Raw genomic sequence first — 25,460 nt, forward strand, 5'->3', positions numbered from 1 at the left:
TAAAGACCTCATGTCTTTAACAAATTTTATCATTATCATACATATATATAAAACATTCACATAAAAAGTATTTCATGTTTAACATTTCCTTAATATAAACAGATCATACACACAGACAGCTCAGCACCTAATGCTACCTTGCTATGGCATGATAGATGAGCATAAATAAAAAAGGGAATAGTTATGAGCAAATACAGCCTTTCTTTGTCTATTCCTAGCACTACCTTAAATAAGACAAGATAAAATGTCTTTATAGTCAAATTGGATACATGACACAAATTGAAATTCTTTATGGCTAGAAGCTCAATTCAAGGTTAAAAAGTATAATACTTATAAAATATCACATAAAGAATCATCTATTGCACTCAGAAGCTATATCAGAGGAGATATGTGAGAAACAGCAGACAGATATGAAAAAATATAATAGGAATTAATCCCTCTCTTCTGCAATGCAATGCAACATTGATTTGTACCTAATGACATTTTTCCATTACTTAGACAAAAGGTGTCTCTCTTGAAAAATTACTCATCGTCTTCTTTGGTACGAATTTCTTTGTGAAAAAATATAACTTTAAAAGTACTGAATCATAAATACATATATACATTATACAGTATAAATCTTTTCTGTCTAAAAGGGTTTCAAAACAATAGCTTTTAATCTGAAACATGGTAAACAATATAGTCATAATTAACACTAGAATCAGTTTCTACAATAACCACCTCTTCTACAAGACCACTTGTGACACCTTGAGATTCTCCATGAGGAAATATATCATCACATGTATCTGTTACTACTGATGATATTACTGGGTTTATTAGTGGCTCCTTTTCCATACTATTTTGACCACTTGATATTATTAGGGGTAAACCATTACCATCAGGTACTCTGTCATAATCAACTTCACAATTTGTTTCAGACATGACTGGAATAACAGGGCTAATACCCATCTCTTTTTCAGCTGAGCCAGAACTATGTCCAGAAACAACTGAGGTTGTATGAGTCCTTAAGTTTATTTCTTTTTCAACATTGCCCATGTTGGCATTACATACCACTGAGGCCAAGACAGGCCCACTGTTAATCCTCTTTTGGTCAACTAATTTAGCCTCTAATATGACTGGTGCTAGAGTAGTGCTAATCTGCAAACCATTATGTTCATTGTCAGGATTTGTGAGAGAAATACCTGATGACAGGATAGGCCCAATTTCAATCTCCTCAACAGAAACTTCAGAATCCATGCCTGAAAGAACAGCAATATCATTTCTATTTTCTTCACGCATTGGATTATTTACAGACATCAGAGAAGATGTTATTGCAGTGCAGTCATCAGAAACAGGTGATTCATAGTATTCATGTTTTGTGCGCTTGTGCTTCTTGAGTGCCTCTCGCCATGAATACTGCTTCCCACAGATGTCACAAACATACGTTAGCCTCTTGTGCTTGTTGATATGTATTCTGTGAAAGACAAATCACAGCAAATCAGTTCAGTTTATCCTTCAACTATTCATGCAAGAGACAACATTTACAAAGCAGATATTTTCTTTTGAAACATGATTATTTTGTCATCATTGAAATATACATTTTTTCTTGAAACATACAACAATGACTATTCTGTCATCCTTGAAATATAACTCTTAACTCCAACAAACTTAGGCTTGTGCTCTTTTATGGCATTCAAATAATCAAATAAAAACAGTACAGAAAACTCAAGGTAATACATGCATGCCTGAATTTTAGTCTGTAAACAGTTGAAAGCACAAAGCTGATGAGTGCATTATTATCATGATATCCTGATTACACATTCACATATATGAATAACCAACATTTAAGTGGTACACTTATTACCAAGACAAATCATCATAGGAAATGAAGGAGTGAAGCTGGGGTGTATTAGAGGATGTCAGGTTGGAGGTGTGGGAAAATCATAAGTAACCTTGGTGTTAGGATAAGGTTCAGTAAAAGTTGCCAAGCTATATACCAATGCAGGTCTTTCACACAGAGATGAATGTATAGATATCAACAACACTTGAAGAAAAAAGTTTTGTTGATTATAAACTAGGAAGTGAGACAATTCTGTCATGAATATCTGTAGAATTCTTCTATAGCTAACATTTCCTCATGGTAAACAAAATTAGCATACAGTTATGCAATATGAAGGAAAATACAGGAATGAGGTTCTAGTATTTACAGGAGATTCTCCCAAAAAGTACCACTCTTCAACAGGAAACGATGCAAAAGATAAAAACATGTTAGAAAACATAGGAACATGCTATCATGTGCAACTTTGCACTTATAAAAATGGCAACGAACTCAATGAACAGTGATATTTCACTATTTAAAACATACATAAGAAGAACTAACCACTTAATTACCTATGGTCAATGTGAGAGGAGAATTTGGATGGACACAGGTGGCACATCCAGGAAGTAATTCCTCGGTGAATGGAATTTATATGAGAGTTCAGTTGTGTTTGCAATTTAAATGTCTCTCCACAGTGCTCACAAATCATGGAGTAACTTCCATGAGCCTGAAAAGATTTTCATATTAGGTGAATTTATTTTTCTCACATATGTTTCCATATGGTGACTGAGTTTGGTAAAGTGTGTGGAAGAAGAAAGTTGAGAGTAAATGTGAATAAGAGCAAGGTTATTAGGTACAGTAGGGGTGAGGGTCAAGTCAATTGGGAGGTGAGTTTGAATGGAGAAAAACTGGAGGAAGTGAAGTGCTTTAGATATCTGGGAGTGGATCTGTCAGCGGATGGAACCATGGAAGCGGAAGTGGATCATAGGGTGGGGGAGGGGGCGAAAATTTTGGGAGCCTTGAAAAATGTGTGGAAGTCGAGAACATTATCTCGGAAAGCAAAAATGGGTATGTTTGAGGGAATAGTGGTTCCAACAATGCTGTATGGTTGCGAGGCGTGGGCTATGGATAGAGATGTGCGCAGGAGGATGGATGTGCTGGAAATGAGATGTTTGAGGACAATGTGTGGTGTGAGGTGGTTTGATCGAGTAAGTAACGTAAGGGTAAGAGAGATGTGTGGAAATAAAAAGAGCGTGGTTGAGAGAGCAGAAGAGGGTGTTTTGAAATGGTTTGGGCACATGGAGAGAATGAGTGAGGAGAGATTGACCAAGAGGATATATGTGTCGGAGGTGGAGGGAACGAGGAGAAGAGGGAGACCAAATTGGAGGTGGAAAGATGGAGTGAAAAAGATTTTGTGTGATCGGGGCCTGAACATGCAGGAGGGTGAAAGGAGGGCAAGAAATAGAGTGAATTGGAGTCATGTGGTATACAGGGGTTGACGTGCTGTCAGTGGATTGAAGCAAGGCATGTGAAGCGTCTGGGGTAAACCATGGAAAGCTGTGTAGGTATGTATATTTGCGTGTGTGGACGTGTGTATGTACATGTGTATGGGGGGGGGGGGTTGGGCCATTTCTTTCGTCTGTTTCCTTGCGCTACCTCGCAAACGCGGGAGACAGCGACAAAGTATAAAAAAAAAAAAAAAAAAAAAAAAAAAAAAAAAAAAAAAAAAAAAATGTTTCCAAAAGTGAATGAGGCAAGTATATGTACAATGTACTTCATTCATTGCATGTACAAAATACACTCCAAATTTTTGTATTACTTTACATGTCTTTACAAGAAGGGCAGGACGGAAGAAAGTTAACAAGGTCATGGAAAATATTCAAGTTATCAATAGATCAAAGACAGAATGAAAGATACACACATAATTACTGTTCTATGTATTCAATGCACAGATGCCTATAACAACAATATACAGATTCTTGTACCAATAATAATGATAAGATAATAAAAAAATTAGGGCTAACCTGTGCCTTATGAGATGACAGGTTACGACTGTGGGGAAAAACTCTTGTACACTTGTCGCATGGGTAACGAGGACCTGTGTGGATAGAGGTTACTACATTCCAATTAGCTATATAAGTAAACATAAGTTTTCAAAAGGGCTGATATCCTTCATGTCTTCATGCTGTCCTACAATCTTATTATGCATTATACTTTCTAGTTGCAACAGTTAACATAATCCAGCGATATAAATTTACCAAATGTACTGGTCAACACAGTCATATGGAGTTAAACCCTTGGCAAACCTGCTTGATCCAGGGACAAAAGTAAAATTTTGAGGTTTGTGAAAAATGCATTATTAACCCAACTGTGGTCTACATGTTTTAGCAGACATTAAAAATACTAAACAATATCTTCATCTATCTTCTGTTATTGACTTTTGTAGATACTTTCAACCCTTACTGGACAAACAATTGGTGGTGAGTTACTGCAACAATCTTTCAATTATGTTTAGGTTTTTATATATCTAAGTCACAGGTATATATATATAATTAGATCAACAGGTAAGTAACACATTCCCAAATATCTTGTTTTTTGAAGTAAATTTATATCAAATTAAAATTAATCAATGCATGCATATGAATGATACATAACTCATATATCATGTTTAATGAAAGGTAGTCTTTCATTTCTTCATACTCTTAGATCATCATTCTCTATTTTCATTTTCTTCCTCTGCCCATTTCTATACTTTTTTCAAGGCCTTGCCTTAATAACAATCTTTGTCCATGACTGAAACCTCTAGGAGTGTGAGAGCTCATCTTTTAATTCCTACTATTATCAGCTGTTCAATATACTGCCTTTCAGCTTACTGCTGATTGCAGTTCAAGCAAACCAATACATCTTATCCATATCATCAACATTCTCAACCATATGACCCCTTGCTCAATCCTTCCTCCTCATGCTTTGTCTCCTGAACTCTTGGGCATTCTTTCTGCATTCATCCTTTCCATATGTTCACACCATATCAGAAAACTGCACTTCATTTTTTCAACACTCTTGTCTATTTCATGATTCACTCTACCACCCACATTTCTCATTCTATGTACCTTCTTATTCCACATCATATCACAGAACAGTTTTGGGAACAACATTATATTGGCAAAAACTATTTTTGTAAAATCAGTGGACATGCTTCTTTTCCAAATTGAATTTACAATAACATAATGTAAGGTCTTGAATAGCAAAGGCAGATTCTTCAAACAAGTGAGATTTGTGGACAAAGCATTTCAAGCAAACAGACAGAATCCAAACTTTGAGCTCAACTAATTTTATCATGAAATACAACATCTAGAAAAATGCTTCATTTTCTTTTAAAAACCATGACTGGCTGGTCTATTGAACACAGATACTGAGAAGCACTTAGTGCTTTGTCATGATGGTTGGGCACTTCACGCAAGTCTTCAGGAGGACTCCAAGCTCTGATGACAGCAGAATATAAATAAAAATTATGCAAAACACACTCTCCTCACCTTTATTATGCTTCGCTGCAAGATGATAAGACAGACCAGATGCCCCACGATATGTTTTACCACATATGTAGCAACTAGCTTTCTTTTTATCACCTGCTGACTGAAATGTTTCTGGAATTGATGATTCTAGAACAATTTTATGTAAACGCTGCATGTGCACCTTGTGGGCTGTGGCATTGTGGAGTATACGCCCACAAACTTCACAAATCTGAAGTCAATGAAAAACATTATTTTCATTTTCAAAACATCATTGTACTTTAACATTATCAGAGATGATAGAATTCACAGTCTGAGAGCTATTCTATCCCAGTGACCACATCCACAATATGGTCCCAGAGAAAGATCTATTGTACATTTTCTTATATACAACACAGTTACATAATTACTAAACTTCTGATATATGAAACATAAACCAGCAATAGCATCAACTTCTTGCAAAAATAAATATAACATTCATCTTTACTTATGGTTACAGGATCTGTATGGATGTGAAATCTATAATCTTTTTTTTCATTCTTGTTGACATTTCCCACCATTGTGAGGTAATGCCAAGAAAAGATGAACAATAACCTCAACAGCTCACATACCAAAACCTCAATTCCTCATCCTCCATCAAGCCCCAACCACCATTCCAAGGTTTTCCTTCACCACTTGAGAAGCCTTGACTCAGCTATTTACAACACATCCATCACCATTAGTACCACAACACTCCCATTCATTCTATCCTATGCATTCCCTCTCATCTTCCCAAATGTTCATGCTCTAGTAACTCAAAGCCTCTTCCCCTTGCTCCTTCCATCTCCTTCTTGGTCTACCCCTTCCCCTTGCTCCTTCCACTTCTGACATGTATATCATGTTAGTCAATCTCTCTTCACTCACCCTTTCCATACGTCGAAACCGTACACCCTGATCAGCCCTCTAAATCATACTCCAGTTACTACCATACACTGTTATTCTTCACGTGATCAACTGTACTGGTCCTTATCATGCAAATCTTTCCAATGTTAAACTTCAGTTTTGATTATTCTAACACATTACTCTATCTCATAAAGTCATTACACTTGCTTGAGGGGCGTTCTTATTATTTTATGATTTATTTCCCAAAGAGTGAGAATGTAACTTCTTTGTTTTTGTAACAGATAAAGCAATTAGATCACCCATTTAAGAACAAAAGACCTCTGAACTCACATCTGTGCTTGCTAATCTATTCTGTTTCTGTTTAAAAACCAATAACTATGACCTGACACTTTTAAAAGACAGGATTATCAGTACCTCCAAAATTTGTGAATGCTCTCCCTTCCCCATTTCATTTACCTCACTGTAATTCAATTGTGGACTTTTATCCGTGACTGGAGCCTCTAATGTAAAAAGAAAAAAAAAATCAACAAAATTTCCAAATATCAATTTGGCTTTCTCATAAAAAAATTGACTGCTGAATGCAAACTGTTTAAACATACACTGATATGGCACCATATGTAATGATATGACAAAATATGAAGATATTTGTGATATATTAAATCTATAATACATGATAAGCAAATTTTTCATACTGTATTTGATCAGTTTCCCATTTCATCGAGATAAAATGAACCAATAAACAACAGCCTCATTTTCCCACATTTCATCTCCAGTTTTCATGTATAATGCACCGTTTCAAAGTGGTGTTCTCCTCAGTGTTACAGTCTACCATTTTTGAAAATTCAGATGTAGGGTGTAGTTGGTATGCAACCAACAACCTGGGAGGTATACTACCAGTAACATCTATCTAGGTATCGGAAGGATTAATGATGGCTGTGTAGTCTGCCAGCACTTTAGTGGATGCCAAGTTGCACACCTCTGAGCCAGGATGCTTTCTTTTCTTTCTGCCTCATCCACACATGGACGACTGGCATTCTGTCCATTAACATACAATTTTTCCTTGTTGTACATAACACTTGACAACATTCAACTCATTCCTTGTAACTCTAGATTTTCATGTGGTGAGGACTATGTGCTACCACTACCGTCTGACAAATTGGGAGGAGCGATTAATAGAAATAGTTGGTAGGGACACTTAAGCAGTATTACCTAGAAACTTTAGTTAGTAGTAGTAGGTAGGAACATTTGGCAGAAGCATTAGGTAGAGGGAGTCAGTAGGAACATTAGGTAGGAGCTTCTGCAAACACTCCCCAAGAGTTGCCCTCTGCCAGAGGCCTGTTAAGGGTGAGGCATCAGAGGCTAACAAGTGGCAATTAAGTTCACTAGTTATGGAGATTTCATTGCCATGGCAACCCCCTTGAGGGAGTTTCAGTTAGGAACAGGCACCAGAGATACAGATAGACAGATGTATAGATAGTACATTCAGAAAGAATTATGAGAGGATAAATATAAGCAAATTAAAGATACAGGAAATAAGGAGATATGAACAATTCAAAGGAATGTCACTAAATAACAGCACAGTAAATACAGAAAGTTTTCAATAAAAAGGGTCACGGAAGAGGTTAATGTGAACATGATTTTTCAATAACTATCCTGAGACATTTACCATCTAAATGGAGGTGAAATTAAAATTTACCCACCTTTTGCTCCTGAGAGTCAGAGTGAAGCAGCATATGCTTTCTTAGTTTTGTGCGACCAATAAAGATTTTCCCACATTTTGGGCACTTCTCTTGGCACATGTACTTTTTATTACTGGACTGCTGTACCTGAGTGTCTCTTTCAGCACTAGTAAATAAATGCTTTCTAAAATTCTTCTTTTTCACAAATTTGTCACACTCTGAGGCTGTGAGCAAGTAATCTTCTGAATTGGCACTAAGAACTAGTTCAACATGTGAGGTACCATCACCATTATAATTCCCTGCTGCTAGTATAGACTGTTTCTGCTCTATGTTTGGGGTTTCATTTTCAGATGTGTTAATAGTTTTTTCTGTCAAATCTTGGCTGACAGCTTTAAGGGGGGGTGATTCAATCTTGTGATAGTGAGCATCATCTACAATTGGACAATTCTGAAGCTTTTGTAGAATACTGCAGTCTTCTTCTTTTAATAAAGCTATATCATCAGCAATCTTGCATTTAGTAATCAAAGCCACTCTTTCCTTTGATAATGATTCCACTGAGAAATTGAGAGAACCTTTTTCAGTAGACTTTCGAGGTCGACCACGACCTCTTTTGGGTTTCTTCTGGTTATGGGCTCCTTCCATATGTGCCTCTAAGGCCACTTTAGTTAAATGCTCTTCACTGCAGAGGGAACATATATGTGTTCGAGGAGGAGGTACATCAGCATAACGAGGGTTACTCCTGATGCTCCTTTTTGAACTTGATCTATCTGACAATTTCTGAAGGAATCTTATCTCATCATTACTGGACTCATCCTGATATGATATTTTCTCTTTTGCTTTTGAATCTTCCGAACAGTCAAATTTTGCTTCATTCTGTTGAACAGAAGATACATGATTAAATTTTTGAGCATTACAGTCATATAATACATTTTTTTTTTTTTTTTTTTTTTTTTTTTTTTTTTAAACTATTCGCCATTTCCCGCATTAGCGAGGTAGCGTTAAGAACAGAGGAATGGGCCTTTGAGGGAATATCCTTACCTGGCCCCGTTCTCTGTTCCTTTTGGAAAATTAAAAAAAAATAATGAGAAGGGAGGATTTCCAGCCCCCCGCTCCCTCCCCTTTTAGTCGCCTTCTACGACACGCAGGGAATACGTGGGAAGTATTCTTTCTCCCCTATCCCCAGGGATAATATATATATATATAGGTGTTTGCTTTGAAGAATGTATGTGAGAAATACTTAGAAAAGCAAATGGATTTGTATGTACCATTTATGGATCTGGAGAAGGCATATGATAGAGTTGATAGAGATGCTCTGTGGAAGGTATTAAGAATATATGGTGTGGGAGGCAAGTTGTTAGAAGCAGTGAAAAGTTTTTATCGAGGATGTAAGGCATGTGTACGTGTAGGAAGAGAGGAAAGTGATTGGTTCTCAGTGAATGTAGGTTTGCGGCAGGGGTGTGTGATGTCTCCATGGTTGTTTAATTTGTTTATGGATGGGGTTGTAAGGGAGGTAAATGCAAGAGTCCTGGAAAGAGGGGCAAGTATGAAGTCTGTTGGGGATGAGAGAGCTTGGGAAGTGAGTCAGTTGTTGTTCGCTGATGATACAGCGCTGGTGGCTGATTCATGTGAGAAACTGCAGAAGCTGGTGACTGAGTTTGGTAAAGTGTGTGGAAGAAGAAAGTTGAGAGTAAATGTGAATAAGAGCAAGGTTATTAGGTACAGTAGGGGTGAGGGTCAAGTCAATTGGGAGGTGAGTTTGAATGGAGAAAAACTGGAGGAAGTGAAGTGTTTTAGATATCTGGGAGTGGATCTGTCAGCGGATGGAACCATGGAAGCGGAAGTGGATCATAGGGTGGGGGAGGGGGCGAAAATTTTGGGAGCCTTGAAAAATGTGTGGAAGTCGAGAACATTATCTCGGAAAGCAAAAATGGGTATATTTGAGGGAATAGTGGTTCCAACAATGTTGTATGGTTGCGAGGCGTGGGCTATGGATAGAGATGTGCGCAGGAGGATGGATGTGCTGGAAATGAGATGTTTGAGGACAATGTGTGGTGTGAGGTGGTTTGATCGAGTAAGTAACGTAAGGGTGAGAGAGATGTGTGGAAATAAAAAGAGCGTGGTTGAGAGAGCAGAAGAGGGTGTTTTGAAATGGTTTGGGCACATGGAGAGAATGAGTGAGGAGAGATTGACCAAGAGGATATATGTGTCGGAGGTGGAGGGAACGAGGAGAAGAGGGAGACCAAATTGGAGGTGGAAAGATGGAGTGAAAAAGATTTTGTGTGATCGGGGCCTGAACATGCAGGAGGGTGAAAGGAGGGTAAGAAATAGAGTGAATTGGAGTCATGTGGTATACAGGGGTTGACGTGCTGTCAGTGGATTGAATCAAGGCATGTGAAGCGTCTGGGGTAAACCATGGAAAGCTGTGTAGGTATGTATATTTGTGTGTGTGGACGTGTGTATGTACATGTGTATGGGGGGGGGGTTGGGCCATTTCTTTCGTCTGTTTTCCTTGCGCTACCTCGCAAACGCGGGAGACAGCGACAAAGTATGAAAAAAAAAAAAAAAAAAAAAAAAATATATATATATATACATATATCTTTTCTTTCTTTTAAACTATTCGCCATTTCCCGCGTTAGCGAGGTAGCGCTAAGAACAGAGGACTGGGCCTTTTTTGGAATATCCTCAACTGGCCCCCTCTGTTCCTTCTTTTGGAAAAAAAAAAAAAAAAAAAAAAAAAAAAAAAAAAAAAAAACGAGAGGGGAGGATTTCCAGCCCCCCGCTCCCTCCCCTTTTAGTCGCCTTCTACGACACGCAGGGAATACATGGGAAGTATTCTTAATCCCCTATCCCCAGGGATATATAACTTAGATAAGTTATATAATACATATATATTACAAAAAGATAAATTTCTTTTGTGACTGGATGGAGGAGCACTGATGGTGCCACTGCTTTCATGTATAACATATTGCACAAGTAAAAAATAACCCAATATAATGACACAAAATCACCATGGATCTGGTTAGCAGTTGCTAACCCAAGATTTCCCATTTGTCCTAAACCCTCATGTGAAAGCATCAACAGTCCAAGCAGGTTTAAATCCCAAGTCAAATTAACTCATACACAATAGAAAACCAAATGAGAAGGACAGGATAGAAAGAGGGTACCTACAGCTTGCTTTTAACAAGAATAAAGTCTCTCACACTTGAACATGAACTTTTGATCGTGACAGGAGGGCCAAGGGTAATCCCTCTTAACCCTTTCTGGATGCTCTAAACAACATTAGCAGAATTTCAAATAATAAAAAGGTATTATGAGCTACTAAAACAACCGCAGCTATTCAAACCCAGTGAGTTATGTACCTTTAAACCTTAATCCAGTGCTAAGTTAATGAGTCATGTTGCTACCATTTAGCCCAATTTGTACAAAGGAATCACACTGGGCAAACCTTTGCTCTCACTTAATTCCAAAGTGCTTTGAAACAGAGTTTTCCTCTAATACTAAAGTATATTAAGTATTACTTTTCATGGACTCCTTATGTGTCTAAATATTTCTTGTTGACATCAATGACCAAACCCCACAAAACCTTCTCTTTATATACTGCCCAGCAGCAGGACAGGGCCCTTTTGGGAGCACACTAGATCTTCCCAGAATGATGGTCAATGATTAACTCAGGTTTGAGGAAACCATTTAGAACTGTGGGTGAACATAGCATCTATAGAGGCCTTTACTAAGCAGGGGCACCATTTGTTCCTTCAAATCCCTGTAAGAAAATAAAGACAGTCACCTGCTGTCAAGCTGCACTGATCCTCCATATGTCGAGATTATGTTTACCTCTAAGGGTTAACTGAATGATAAACTGATCCTGGCGTTAACTCACTGGTGTGAGAAACAGCGATTACGTTTAATGAAAAAATTAAATAAATATATATTCTATATCTATTATACTTGATAACTGTTTCCTGCGTCAGCAAGGTAGTGCCAAGAAACAGACGAAGAATGGCCCATCCACTCATATACATATATATATACATACAAATGCCCATACATATTTCCAAAAGAAGGAACAGAATAAGGAGCCAAAGGAGGATTTTCCCTCTGGGGCTCAGTCCTCAGCCCTCGATCGAGCTACCTCACACCACATGCTGTCCTCAAACATCTCATTTTCAGCGCATCCACCCTCCTGCGCGCAACTCTGTCCATGGCCCGTGCCTCGCAACCATACAACATATATATATATATATATATATATATATATATATATATATATATATATATATATATTAGGTACAGTAGGGTTGAGGGTCAAGTCAATTGGGAGGTGAGTTTGAATGGAGAAAAACTGGAGGAAGTGAAGTGTTTTAGATATCTGGGAGTGGATCTGGCAGCGGATGGAACCATGGAAGCGGAAGTGGATCATAGGGTGGGAGAGGGGGCGAAAATTCTGGGAGCCTTGAAGAATGTGTGGAAGTCGAGAACATTATCTCGGAAAGCAAAAATGGGTATGTTTGAAGGAATAGTGGTTCCAACAATGTTGTATGGTTGCGAGGCGTGGGCTATGGATAGAGTTGTGCGCAGGAGGATGGATGTGCTGGAAATGAGATGTTTGAGGACAATGTGTGGTGTGAGGTGGTTTGATCGAGTAAGTAACATAAGGGTAAGAGAGATGTGTGGAAATAAAAAGAGCGTGGTTGAGAGAGCAGAAGAGGGTGTTTTGAAATGGTTTGGTCACATGGAGAGAATGAGTGAGGAAAGATTGACCAAGAGGATATATGTGTCGGAGGTGGAGGGAACGAGGAGAAGAGGGAGACCAAATTGGAGGTGGAAAGATGGAGTGAAAAAGATTTTGTGTGATCGGGGCCTGAACATGCAGGAGGGTGAAAGGAGGGCAAAGAATAGAGTGAATTGGAGCGATGTGGTATACCGGGGTTGACGTGCTGTCAGTGGATTGAATCAAGGCATGTGTATGGGGGTGGGTTGGGCCATTTCTTTCGTCTGTTTCCTTGCGCTACCTCGCAAACGCGGGAGACAGCGACAAAGCAAAAAAAAAAATATATATATATATATATATATATATATATATAATCCCTGGGGATAGGGGAGAAAGAATACTTCCCATGTATTCCCTGCATGTCATAGAAGGCGACTAAAAGGGAAGGGAGCGGGGGGCTGGAAATCCTCCCCTCTCATTTTTTTTTTCTTTTTTTCCCAAAAGAAAGAACAGAGAAGGGGGCCATGTGAGGATATTCCCTCAAAGGCCCGGTCCTCTGTTCTTAACGCTACCTCGCTAATGTGGGAAATGGCAAATAGTATGAAAAAAAAAATATATATATATATATATATTTTTTTTTTTCTTTTGCTTTGTCGCTGTCTCCCGCGTTTGCAAGGTAGCGCAAGGAAACAGACAAAAGAAATGGCCCAACCCACCCAGATACACATGTATATACATACATCCACACACATCTACACAGCTTTCCATGGTTTACCCCAGACGCTTCACATGCCCTGATTCAATCCACACATATATATAAGAATGTGTGGAAGTCGAGAACATTATCTCGGAAAGCAAAAATGGGTATGTTTGAAGGAATAGTGGTTCCAACAATGTTGTATGGTTGCGAGGCGTGGGCTATGGATAGAGTTTTGCGCAGGAGGATGGATGTGCTGGAAATGAGATGTTTGAGGACAATGTGTGGTGTGAGGTGGTTTGATCGAGTGAGTAACGTAAGGGTAAGAGAGATGTGTGGAAATAAAAAGAGCGTGGTTGAGAGAGCAGAAGAGGGTGTTTTGAAGTGGTTTGGGCACATGGAGAGAATGAGTGAGGAAAGATTGACCAAGAGGATATATGTGTCGGAGGTGGAGGGAACGAGGAGAAGAGGGAGACCAAATTGGAGGTGGAAAGATGGAGTGAAAAAGATTTTGTGTGATCGGGGCCTGAACATGCAGGAGGGTGAAAGGAGGGCAAGGAATAGAGTGAATTGGAGCGATGTGGTATACCGGGGTTGACGTGCTGTCAGTGGATTGAATCAAGGCATGTGAAGCGTCTGGGGTAAACCATGGAAAGCTGTGTAGGTATGTATATTTGCGTGTGTGGACGTATGTATATACATGTGTATGGGGGGGTTGGGCCATTTCTTTCGTCTGTTTCCTTGCGCTACCTTGCAAACGCGGGAGACAGCGACAAAGTATAATAAAAAAAAAAAAATATATGATGATACAGCGCTGGTGGCTGATTCATGTGAGAAACTGCAGAAGCTGGTGACTGAGTTTGGTAAAGTGTGTGAAAGAAGAAAGTTAAGAGTAAATGTGAATAAGAGCAAGGTACAGTAGGGTTGAGGGTCAAGTCAATTGGGAGGTAAGTTTGAATGGAGAAAAACTGGAGGAAGTAAAGTGTTTTAGATACCTGGGAGTGGATCTGGCAGCAGATGGAACCATGGAAGCGGAAGTGGATCATAGGGTGGGGGAGGGGGCAAAAATCCTGGGAGGCTTGAAGAATATGTGGAAGTCAAGAACATTATCTCGGAAAGCAAAAATGGGTATGTTTGAAGGAATAGTGGTTCCAACAATGTTGTATGGTTGCGAGGCGTGGGCTATGGATAGAGTTGTGCGCAGGAGGATGGATGTGCTGGAAATGAGATGTTTGAGGACAATGTGTGGTGTGAGGTGGTTTGATCGAGTAAGTAACGTAAGGGTAAGAGAGATGTGTGGAAATAAAAAGAGCATGGTTGAGAGAGCAGAAGAGGGTGTTTTGAAATGGTTTGGGCACATGGAGAGAATGAGTGAGGAAAGATTGACCAAGAGGATATATGTGTCGGAGGTGGAGGGAACGAGGAGAAGTGGGAGACCAAATTGGAGGTGGAAAGATGGAGTGAAAAAGATTTTGTGTGAGCGGGGCCTGAACATGCAGGAGGGTGAAAGGAGGGCAAGGAATAGAGTGAATTGGATCGATGTGGTATACCGGGGTTGACGTGCTGTCAGTGGATTGAATCAGGGCATGTGAAGCGTCTGGGGTAAACCATGGAAAGCTGTGTAGGTATGTATATTTGCGTGTGTGGACGTATGTATATACATGTGTATGGGGGTGGGTTGGGCCATTTCTTTCATCTGTTTCCTTGCGCTACCTCGCAAACACGGAAGACAGCGACAAAGCAAAAAAAGAAAAAAAAAATATATAAATATATATATAAGAGTGAGTGCTCAAATTACAGAGGTATAAGTTTGTTGAGTATTCCTGGTAAATTATATGGGAGGGTATTGATTGAGAGGGTGAAGGCATGTACAGAGCATCAGATTGGGGAAGAGCAGTGTGGTTTCAGAAGTGGTAGAGGATGTGTGGATCAGGTGTTTGCTTTGAAGAATGTATGTGAGAAATACTTAGAAAAGCAAATGGATTTGTATGTAGCATTTATGGATCTGGAGAAGGCATATGATAGAGTTGATAGAGATGCTCTGTGGAAGGTATTAAGAATATATGGTGTGGGAGGCAAGTTGTTAGAAGCAGTGAAAAGTTTTTATCGAGGATGTAAGGCATGTGTACGTGTAGGAAGAGAGGAAAGTGATTGGTTCTCAGTGAATGTAGGTTTGCGGCAGGGGTGTGTGATGTCTCCATGGTTGTTTAATTTGTTTATGGATGGGGTTGTTAGGGAGGTAAATGCAAGAGTCTGGAAAGAGGGGCAAGTATGAAGTCTGTTGGGGATGAGAGAGCTTGGGAAGTGAGTCAGTTGTTGTTCGCTGATGATACAGCGCTGGTGGCGGATTCATGTGAGAAACTGCAGAAGCTGGTGACGGAGTTTGGTAAAGTGTGTGGAAGAAGAAAGTTAAGAGTAAATGTGAATAAGAGCAAGGTTATTAGGTACAGTAGGGTTGAGGGTCAAGTCAATTGGGAGGTGAGTTTGAATGGTGAAAAACTGGAGGAAGTGAAGTGTTTTAGATATCTGGGAGTGGATCTGTCAGCGGATGGAACCATGGAAGCGGAAGTGGATCATAGGGTGGGGGAGGGGGCGAAAATTTTGGGAGCCTTGAAAAATGTGTGGAAGTCGAGAACATTATCCGGAAAGCAAAAATGGGTATGTTTGAGGAATAGTAGTTCCAACAATGTTGTATGGTTGCGAGGCGTGGGCTATGGATAGAGTTGTGCGCAGGAGGATGGATGTGCTGGAAATGAGATGTTTGAGGACAATGTGTGGTGTGAGGTGGTTTGATCGAGTAAGTAACGTAAGGGTAAGAGAGATGTGTGGAAATAAAAAGAGCGTGGTTGAGAGAGCAGAAGAGGGTGTTTTGAAATGGTTTGGGCACATGGAGAGAATGAGTGAGGAAGATTGACCAAGAGGATATATGTGTCGGAGGTGGAGGGAACGAGGAGAAGAGGGAGACCAAATTGGAGGTGGAAAGATGGAGTGAAAAAGATTTTGTGTGATCGGGGCCTGAACATGCAGGAGGGTGAAAGGAGGGTAAGAAATAGAGTGAATTGGAGTCATGTGGTATACAGGGGTTGACGTGCTGTCAGTGGATTGAAGCAAGGCATGTGAAGCGTCTGGGGTAAACCATGGAAAGCTGTGTAGGTATGTATATTTGCGTGTGTGGACGTGTGTATGTACATGTGTATGGGGGGGGGGGTTGGGCCATTTCTTTCGTCTGTTTCCTTGCGCTACCTCGCAAACGCGGGAGACAGCGACAAAGTATAAAAAAAAAAAAAAAAAAAAAAACATATATCTTTTCTTTCTTTTAAACTATTCGCCATTTCCCGCGTTAGCGAGGTAGCGCTAAGAACAGAGGACTGGGCCTTTTTTGGAATATCCTCAACTGGCCCCCTCTGTTCCTTCTTTTGAAAAAAAAAAAAAAAAAAAAAAAAAAAAAAAAAAAAAAAAAAACGAGAGGGGAGGATTTCCAGCCCCCCGCTCCCTCCCCTTTTAGTCGCCTTCTACGACACGCAGGGAATACATGGGAAGTATTCTTAATCCCCTATCCCCAGGGATATATAACTTAGATAAGTTATATAATACATATATATTACAAAAAGATAAATTTCTTTTGTGACTGGATGGAGGAGCACTGATGGTGCCACTGCTTTCATGTATAACATATTGCACAAGTAAAAAATAACCCAATATAATGACACAAAATCACCATGGATCTGGTTAGCAGTTGCTAACCCAAGATTTCCCATTTGTCCTAAACCCTCATGTGAAAGCATCAACAGTCCAAGCAGGTTTAAATCCCAAGTCAAATTAACTCATACACAATAGAAAACCAAATGAGAAGGACAGGATAGAAAGAGGGTACCTACAGCTTGCTTTTAACAAGAATAAAGTCTCTCACACTTGAACATGAACTTTTGATCGTGACAGGAGGGCCAAGGGTAATCCCTCTTAACCCTTTCTGGATGCTCTAAACAACATTAGCAGAATTTCAAATAATAAAAAGGTATTATGAGCTACTAAAACAACCGCAGCTATTCAAACCCAGTGAGTTATGTACCTTTAAACCTTAATCCAGTGCTAAGTTAATGAGTCATGTTGCTACCATTTAGCCCAATTTGTACAAAGGAATCACACTGGGCAAACCTTTGCTCTCACTTAATTCCAAAGTGCTTTGAAACAGAGTTTTCCTCTAATACTAAAGTATATTAAGTATTACTTTTCATGGACTCCTTATGTGTCTAAATATTTCTTGTTGACATCAATGACCAAACCCCACAAAACCTTCTCTTTATATACTGCCCAGCAGCAGGACAGGGCCCTTTTGGGAGCACACTAGATCTTCCCAGAATGATGGTCAATGATTAACTCAGGTTTGAGGAAACCATTTAGAACTGTGGGTGAACATAGCATCTATAGAGGCCTTTACTAAGCAGGGGCACCATTTGTTCCTTCAAATCCCTGTAAGAAAATAAAGACAGTCACCTGCTGTCAAGCTGCACTGATCCTCCATATGTCGAGATTATGTTTACCTCTAAGGGTTAACTGAATGATAAACTGATCCTGGCGTTAACTCACTGGTGTGAGAAACAGCGATTACGTTTAATGAAAAAATTAAATAAATATATATTCTATATCTATTATACTTGATAACTGTTTCCTGCGTCAGCAAGGTAGTGCCAAGAAACAGACGAAGAATGGCCCATCCACTCATATACATATATATATACATACAAATGCCCATACATATTTCCAAAAGAAGGAACAGAATAAGGAGCCAAAGGAGGATTTTCCCTCTGGGGCTCAGTCCTCAGCCCTCGATCGAGCTACCTCACACCACATGCTGTCCTCAAACATCTCATTTTCAGCGCATCCACCCTCCTGCGCGCAACTCTGTCCATGGCCCGTGCCTCGCAACCATACAACATATATATATATATATATATATATATATATATATATATATATATATATATTAGGTACAGTAGGGTTGAGGGTCAAGTCAATTGGGAGGTGAGTTTGAATGGAGAAAAACTGGAGGAAGTGAAGTGTTTTAGATATCTGGGAGTGGATCTGGCAGCGGATGGAACCATGGAAGCGGAAGTGGATCATAGGGTGGGAGAGGGGGCGAAAATTCTGGGAGCCTTGAAGAATGTGTGGAAGTCGAGAACATTATCTCGGAAAGCAAAAATGGGTATGTTTGAAGGAATAGTGGTTCCAACAATGTTGTATGGTTGCGAGGCGTGGGCTATGGATAGAGTTGTGCGCAGGAGGATGGATGTGCTGGAAATGAGATGTTTGAGGACAATGTGTGGTGTGAGGTGGTTTGATCGAGTAAGTAACATAAGGGTAAGAGAGATGTGTGGAAATAAAAAGAGCGTGGTTGAGAGAGCAGAAGAGGGTGTTTTGAAATGGTTTGGTCACATGGAGAGAATGAGTGAGGAAAGATTGACCAAGAGGATATATGTGTCGGAGGTGGAGGGAACGAGGAGAAGAGGGAGACCAAATTGGAGGTGGAAAGATGGAGTGAAAAAGATTTTGTGTGATCGGGGCCTGAACATGCAGGAGGGTGAAAGGAGGGCAAAGAATAGAGTGAATTGGAGCGATGTGGTATACCGGGGTTGACGTGCTGTCAGTGGATTGAATCAAGGCATGTGTATGGGGGTGGGTTGGGCCATTTCTTTCGTCTGTTTCCTTGCGCTACCTCGCAAACGCGGGAGACAGCGACAAAGCAAAAAAAAAAAATATATATATATATATATATATATATATATATATAATCCCTGGGGATAGGGGAGAAAGAATACTTCCCATGTATTCCCTGCATGTCATAGAAGGCGACTAAAAGGGAAGGGAGCGGGGGGCTGGAAATCCTCCCCTCTCATTTTTTTTTTCTTTTTTTCCCAAAAGAAAGAACAGAGAAGGGGGCCATGTGAGGATATTCCCTCAAAGGCCCGGTCCTCTGTTCTTAACGCTACCTCGCTAATGTGGGAAATGGCAAATAGTATGAAAAAAAAAATATATATATATATATATATTTTTTTTTTTCTTTTGCTTTGTCGCTGTCTCCCGCGTTTGCAAGGTAGCGCAAGGAAACAGACAAAAGAAATGGCCCAACCCACCCAGATACACATGTATATACATACATCCACACACATCTACACAGCTTTCCATGGTTTACCCCAGACGCTTCACATGCCCTGATTCAATCCACACATATATATAAGAATGTGTGGAAGTCGAGAACATTATCTCGGAAAGCAAAAATGGGTATGTTTGAAGGAATAGTGGTTCCAACAATGTTGTATGGTTGCGAGGCGTGGGCTATGGATAGAGTTTTGCGCAGGAGGATGGATGTGCTGGAAATGAGATGTTTGAGGACAATGTGTGGTGTGAGGTGGTTTGATCGAGTGAGTAACGTAAGGGTAAGAGAGATGTGTGGAAATAAAAAGAGCGTGGTTGAGAGAGCAGAAGAGGGTGTTTTGAAGTGGTTTGGGCACATGGAGAGAATGAGTGAGGAAAGATTGACCAAGAGGATATATGTGTCGGAGGTGGAGGGAACGAGGAGAAGAGGGAGACCAAATTGGAGGTGGAAAGATGGAGTGAAAAAGATTTTGTGTGATCGGGGCCTGAACATGCAGGAGGGTGAAAGGAGGGCAAGGAATAGAGTGAATTGGAGCGATGTGGTATACCGGGGTTGACGTGCTGTCAGTGGATTGAATCAAGGCATGTGAAGCGTCTGGGGTAAACCATGGAAAGCTGTGTAGGTATGTATATTTGCGTGTGTGGACGTATGTATATACATGTGTATGGGGGGGTTGGGCCATTTCTTTCGTCTGTTTCCTTGCGCTACCTTGCAAACGCGGGAGACAGCGACAAAGTATAATAAAAAAAAAAAAAAATATATGATGATACAGCGCTGGTGGCTGATTCATGTGAGAAACTGCAGAAGCTGGTGACTGAGTTTGGTAAAGTGTGTGAAAGAAGAAAGTTAAGAGTAAATGTGAATAAGAGCAAGGTACAGTAGGGTTGAGGGTCAAGTCAATTGGGAGGTAAGTTTGAATGGAGAAAAACTGGAGGAAGTAAAGTGTTTTAGATACCTGGGAGTGGATCTGGCAGCAGATGGAACCATGGAAGCGGAAGTGGATCATAGGGTGGGGGAGGGGGCGAAAATCCTGGGAGGCTTGAAGAATATGTGGAAGTCAAGAACATTATCTCGGAAAGCAAAAATGGGTATGTTTGAAGGAATAGTGGTTCCAACAATGTTGTATGGTTGCGAGGCGTGGGCTATGGATAGAGTTGTGCGCAGGAGGATGGATGTGCTGGAAATGAGATGTTTGAGGACAATGTGTGGTGTGAGGTGGTTTGATCGAGTAAGTAACGTAAGGGTAAGAGAGATGTGTGGAAATAAAAAGAGCATGGTTGAGAGAGCAGAAGAGGGTGTTTTGAAATGGTTTGGGCACATGGAGAGAATGAGTGAGGAAAGATTGACCAAGAGGATATATGTGTCGGAGGTGGAGGGAACGAGGAGAAGTGGGAGACCAAATTGGAGGTGGAAAGATGGAGTGAAAAAGATTTTGTGTGAGCGGGGCCTGAACATGCAGGAGGGTGAAAGGAGGGCAAGGAATAGAGTGAATTGGATCGATGTGGTATACCGGGGTTGACGTGCTGTCAGTGGATTGAATCAGGGCATGTGAAGCGTCTGGGGTAAACCATGGAAAGCTGTGTAGGTATGTATATTTGCGTGTGTGGACGTATGTATATACATGTGTATGGGGGTGGGTTGGGCCATTTCTTTCATCTGTTTCCTTGCGCTACCTCGCAAACACGGAAGACAGCGACAAAGCAAAAAAAGAAAAAAAAATATATAAATATATATATAAGAGTGAGTGCTCAAATTACAGAGGTATAAGTTTGTTGAGTATTCCTGGTAAATTATATGGGAGGGTATTGATTGAGAGGGTGAAGGCATGTACAGAGCATCAGATTGGGGAAGAGCAGTGTGGTTTCAGAAGTGGTAGAGGATGTGTGGATCAGGTGTTTGCTTTGAAGAATGTATGTGAGAAATACTTAGAAAAGCAAATGGATTTGTATGTAGCATTTATGGATCTGGAGAAGGCATATGATAGAGTTGATAGAGATGCTCTGTGGAAGGTATTAAGAATATATGGTGTGGGAGGCAAGTTGTTAGAAGCAGTGAAAAGTTTTTATCGAGGATGTAAGGCATGTGTACGTGTAGGAAGAGAGGAAAGTGATTGGTTCTCAGTGAATGTAGGTTTGCGGCAGGGGTGTGTGATGTCTCCATGGTTGTTTAATTTGTTTATGGATGGGGTTGTTAGGGAGGTGAATGCAAGAGTTTTGGAAAGAGGGGCAAGTATGAAGTCTGTTGGGGATGAGAGAGCTTGGGAAGTGAGTCAGTTGTTGTTCGCTGATGATACAGCGCTGGTGGCGGATTCATGTGAGAAACTGCAGAAGCTGGTGACGGAGTTTGGTAAAGTGTGTGGAAGAAGAAAGTTAAGAGTAAATGTCAATAAGAGCAAGGTTATTAGGTACAGTAGGGTTGAGGGTCAAGTCAATTGGGAGGTGAGTTTGAATGGTGAGAGGCTGGAGGAAGTGAAGTGTTTTAGATATCTGGGAGTGGATCTGTCAGCGGATGGAACCATGGAAGCGGAAGTGGATCATAGGGTGGGGGAGGGGGCGAAAATTTTGGGAGCCTTGAAAAATGTGTGGAAGTCGAGAACATTATCCCGGAAAGCAAAAATGGGTATGTTTGAAGGAATAGTAGTTCCAACAATGTTGTATGGTTGCGAGGCGTGGGCTATGGATAGAGTTGTGCGCAGGAGGATGGATGTGCTGGAAATGAGATGTTTGAGGACAATGTGTGGTGTGAGGTGGTTTGATCGAGTAAGTAACGTAAGGGTAAGAGAGATGTGTGGAAATAAAAAGAGCGTGGTTGAGAGAGCAGAAGAGGGTGTTTTGAAATGGTTTGGGCACATGGAGAGAATGAGTGAGGAAAGATTGACCAAGAGGATATATGTGTCGGAGGTGGAGGGAACGAGGAGAAGAGGGAGACCAAATTGGAGGTGGAAAGATGGAGTGAAAAGGATTTTGTGTGATCGGGGCCTGAACATGCAGGAGGGTGAAAGGAGGGCAAGGAATAGAGTGAATTGGAGCGATGTGGTATACAGGGGTTGACGTGCTGTCAGTGGGTTGAATCAAGGCATGTGAAGCGTCTGGGGTAAACCATGGAAAGCTGTGTAGGTGTGTATATGGCGTGTGTGGACGTGTGTATGTACATGTGTATGGGGGGGGTTGGGCCATTTCTTTCGTCTGTTTCCTTGCGCTACCTCGCAAACGCGGGAGACAGCGACAAAGTATAAAAAAAAAAAAAAAAAAAAAAAAAAAAAATCTTTCTTTTTTCTTTCTTTCAAACTATTCGCCATTTCCCGCATTAGCGAGGTAGCGTTAAGAACAGAGGACTGGGCCTTTGAGGGAATACCCTCACCTGGCCCAATTCTCTGTTCCTTCTTTTGGAAAATTAAAAAAAAAACGAGAGGGGAGGATTTCCAGCCCCCCGCTCCCTTCCCTTTTAGTCGCCTTCTACGACACGCAGGGAATACGTGGGAATAATTCTTTCTCCCCTATCCCCAGGGATAATGTATATATATATATATATATATATATATATATATATATATATATATATATATATATATATATATATAAACTGCATTCTTTCTGTCTAAAAGATGCAATGTCCCACTGTGACATGACAAATACTCATAAGAGCTGGAAAATGAAATATTCATTTAAAGGGTGCAACAAAAGATTGGGAACGCTCTACCCTCATACTCTGTGGCCAGGCAAGGCTGCCATGATACAGTTAACTTTGGTCAGTGCATATCCAGTCAGTAATATCAAGGGAGTTATCACCCTCCAAAAGTGAGACGGCACAAAGAATGTTAGCTTTGTGATGATAAGGAGTAATGGAAAATTTACAAATAAAATGTTCCACATACACGCTGATATAATGTGGCAGTTCCATTTGTACACCTATCAAATTTTCAGCTATTTCTGGAAAACTTAAAAAAATTTATGTCCACACAACTGAATCACAACTTACTCGGCAATGGGGATGTGCCTCAATATATCTAAGTCGAAGCTTTGCCTGAGTCTCAGTGTATTGATGCAGGAAATTATCTAAGTCATTGATTATCTTGTCACACTCCAGGCACAATAACAGATCCCAGCATCCTTTTTGAAATCCTTGTAAGCAGCTGTTTAAAGCTTTTTTGAGACAACTTACCACTGACATCTGCAAATAAAAAATATAACTGAAAGCAGACATCAAAATCAATACTAGTATATTATTCCTATTTCATTCCATAATGAATGAAACACAAGAGATGTGCAGTCACCCCTACAAGCAAACAATGGACAGATTTTTTAAAGTACTATTACATTCACAGGTATTAAGACTAGGAGTAAAACTCTGTGAAGACTCTTTTTGATGACTGACATATATACATAAAAAAAGCTATAACTGATCTTATACATGGCATAGATGATATCACTGTACCTCCAAGGATAAAAGAATATACTAAGAGATTACTGAGAGACAATTCTCAAATCAAAAGATATACCTCTCATTTAGCATCAACATATCAAATGAGGCACAGGACCTTCAGTTCCATCTTATCAGGTACATACCTTTGTGTATCTAAGGACATGGTTACTAGAGTACAACACGGTATCAATTGCCTCAGGATTCTTGCAGCAAATGAAACAGTCTTTTGTCTGTACATTTTCAACTGTAAGCATGATGAGACAGGTCAGATATCTTGATCCCTGTAAGAGTGATAATAAGGTACACTCAGGTTAGCAAAAGAAAGAATCAATGTAAAACATATGAGATTCCATTTCTACAACTTAAACGACACAATCAACAAGCTGGAGTTCTGTATAAATAATATATGAACAAAACTATAGATAGCTTAAACATGGCAACTCCGAAACCTCTTTTGTTGGGCTCCTGCAGTTTGTAGGAAGTCCACTGGCTAAGACCAAAGGTCATGAAGATGGTACTGCTGTGTTTGAGCAGGGTAAGTGTAGAAAAGTAGAGTAGGCATTTGGGTTTTTTCAAAGTGGGAGATGAGTCTTAGGCATGAGGAATCCTGTGATGTGCTATACCATGTTTCAGACATAAGCCTGAAGTATAAAAACCATGATCTGCTGAAGAGTTGGCAGTAGCTGTTCATAGTATTGGTATTCTAATACCTGGTTTGGTAATGACTTACCTATCCTACCTAGTTGTCGAGATACCAGAAATATATCATTATATCAGTCTATTGTTGGCATTGACATGGCTTCTCACTAAGCTGTCTCTCAATATCTAGAGCCATTTTTGCAGTTTTCAGTCATGAGTATGACTGGTATAATTAATTATGAGGATTAATACTGACTTCTTGTAAGTGTTCATGAGCTTTTTAATAGGTTGATTATCTAATAGTATATTTCCTAGTCTTGCTTCAATCAACATTTCCCTAAAAACTACAGCATTATTCAATATGGTATACAATAAAGCTCGAAATCATGCCTCAGTTGTTTCTTTTCTAAAAGCACTACACCAACACTAGAAAATTCAATTGCTTTATTCATAACAGCAATGTGGAACTGATATATTTCTTAAAATACAATGAAACGATGCAGGTTTACAACTGCAACTGTATTTTCATTACAACCACATCATTACAGGACTGAATCATACTATATCCAAAGCTGAGAGCGTGAAAATAATAAACAAATTACTCTAAGAGTACAGTCATTGATATACATTTTAAGCAAATCAATGCTTCTTATTTTCATACGTCTAAACAGGAACTTTATCCCTGGCTTATACCTCACATATAAAAAAAAAATCACTTAATAAGTAAACATAACTAAGCTACAGAAAAAAAATCCCCGTAACTTCATTTATCAATTTTAGTCAAAGAATCTAACCTTACGGAAGAAAGTGTAGTTGTGCAGCTACAAACTGGAGGATTCTATCTAAGCAATAGTCATGCCATCATAAATATCAACGTGGTGATTGTCAAATCTCACTCATACAACTGTATCAAATATCTGGCTAGTGGTAGACATATGTGGTAGGGATCTTTGGTTCGAGATGTAAATAAAG

The 25,460-nt window shown here is 39.9% G+C and overlaps 1 protein-coding gene across 3 annotated transcripts; it reads right to left on the reverse strand.

Annotated features, from left to right (window-relative positions):
- LOC139765569 (uncharacterized) lies at positions 1-25,460 on the reverse strand. 3 transcript variants are annotated; one of them, XM_071693139.1, is made up of 8 exons: positions 25,288-25,460; positions 23,993-24,130; positions 23,406-23,597; positions 7,890-8,741; positions 5,332-5,539; positions 3,823-3,914; positions 2,371-2,525; positions 1-1,453 (listed from the first exon to the last, which is right to left on the reverse strand). In XM_071693139.1, the coding sequence occupies exons 2-8, from the start codon at positions 24,101-24,103 to the stop codon at positions 655-657; spliced, it is 2,409 nt and encodes an 802-aa protein (XP_071549240.1). In that variant the 5' UTR covers positions 24,104-24,130; positions 25,288-25,460; the 3' UTR covers positions 1-654. The 3 variants fall into 3 exon arrangements, with proteins under 3 accessions (XP_071549240.1, XP_071549239.1, XP_071549241.1); XM_071693138.1 differs by having other exon boundaries at positions 25,283-25,460; XM_071693140.1 differs by having other exon boundaries at positions 3,823-3,896; positions 25,283-25,459.

The sequence above is a fragment of the Panulirus ornatus genome, chromosome 55 (assembly GCF_036320965.1).
Source record: "Panulirus ornatus isolate Po-2019 chromosome 55, ASM3632096v1, whole genome shotgun sequence".
In the NCBI taxonomy this organism is placed as follows: Eukaryota; Metazoa; Arthropoda; class Malacostraca; order Decapoda; family Palinuridae; genus Panulirus; species Panulirus ornatus.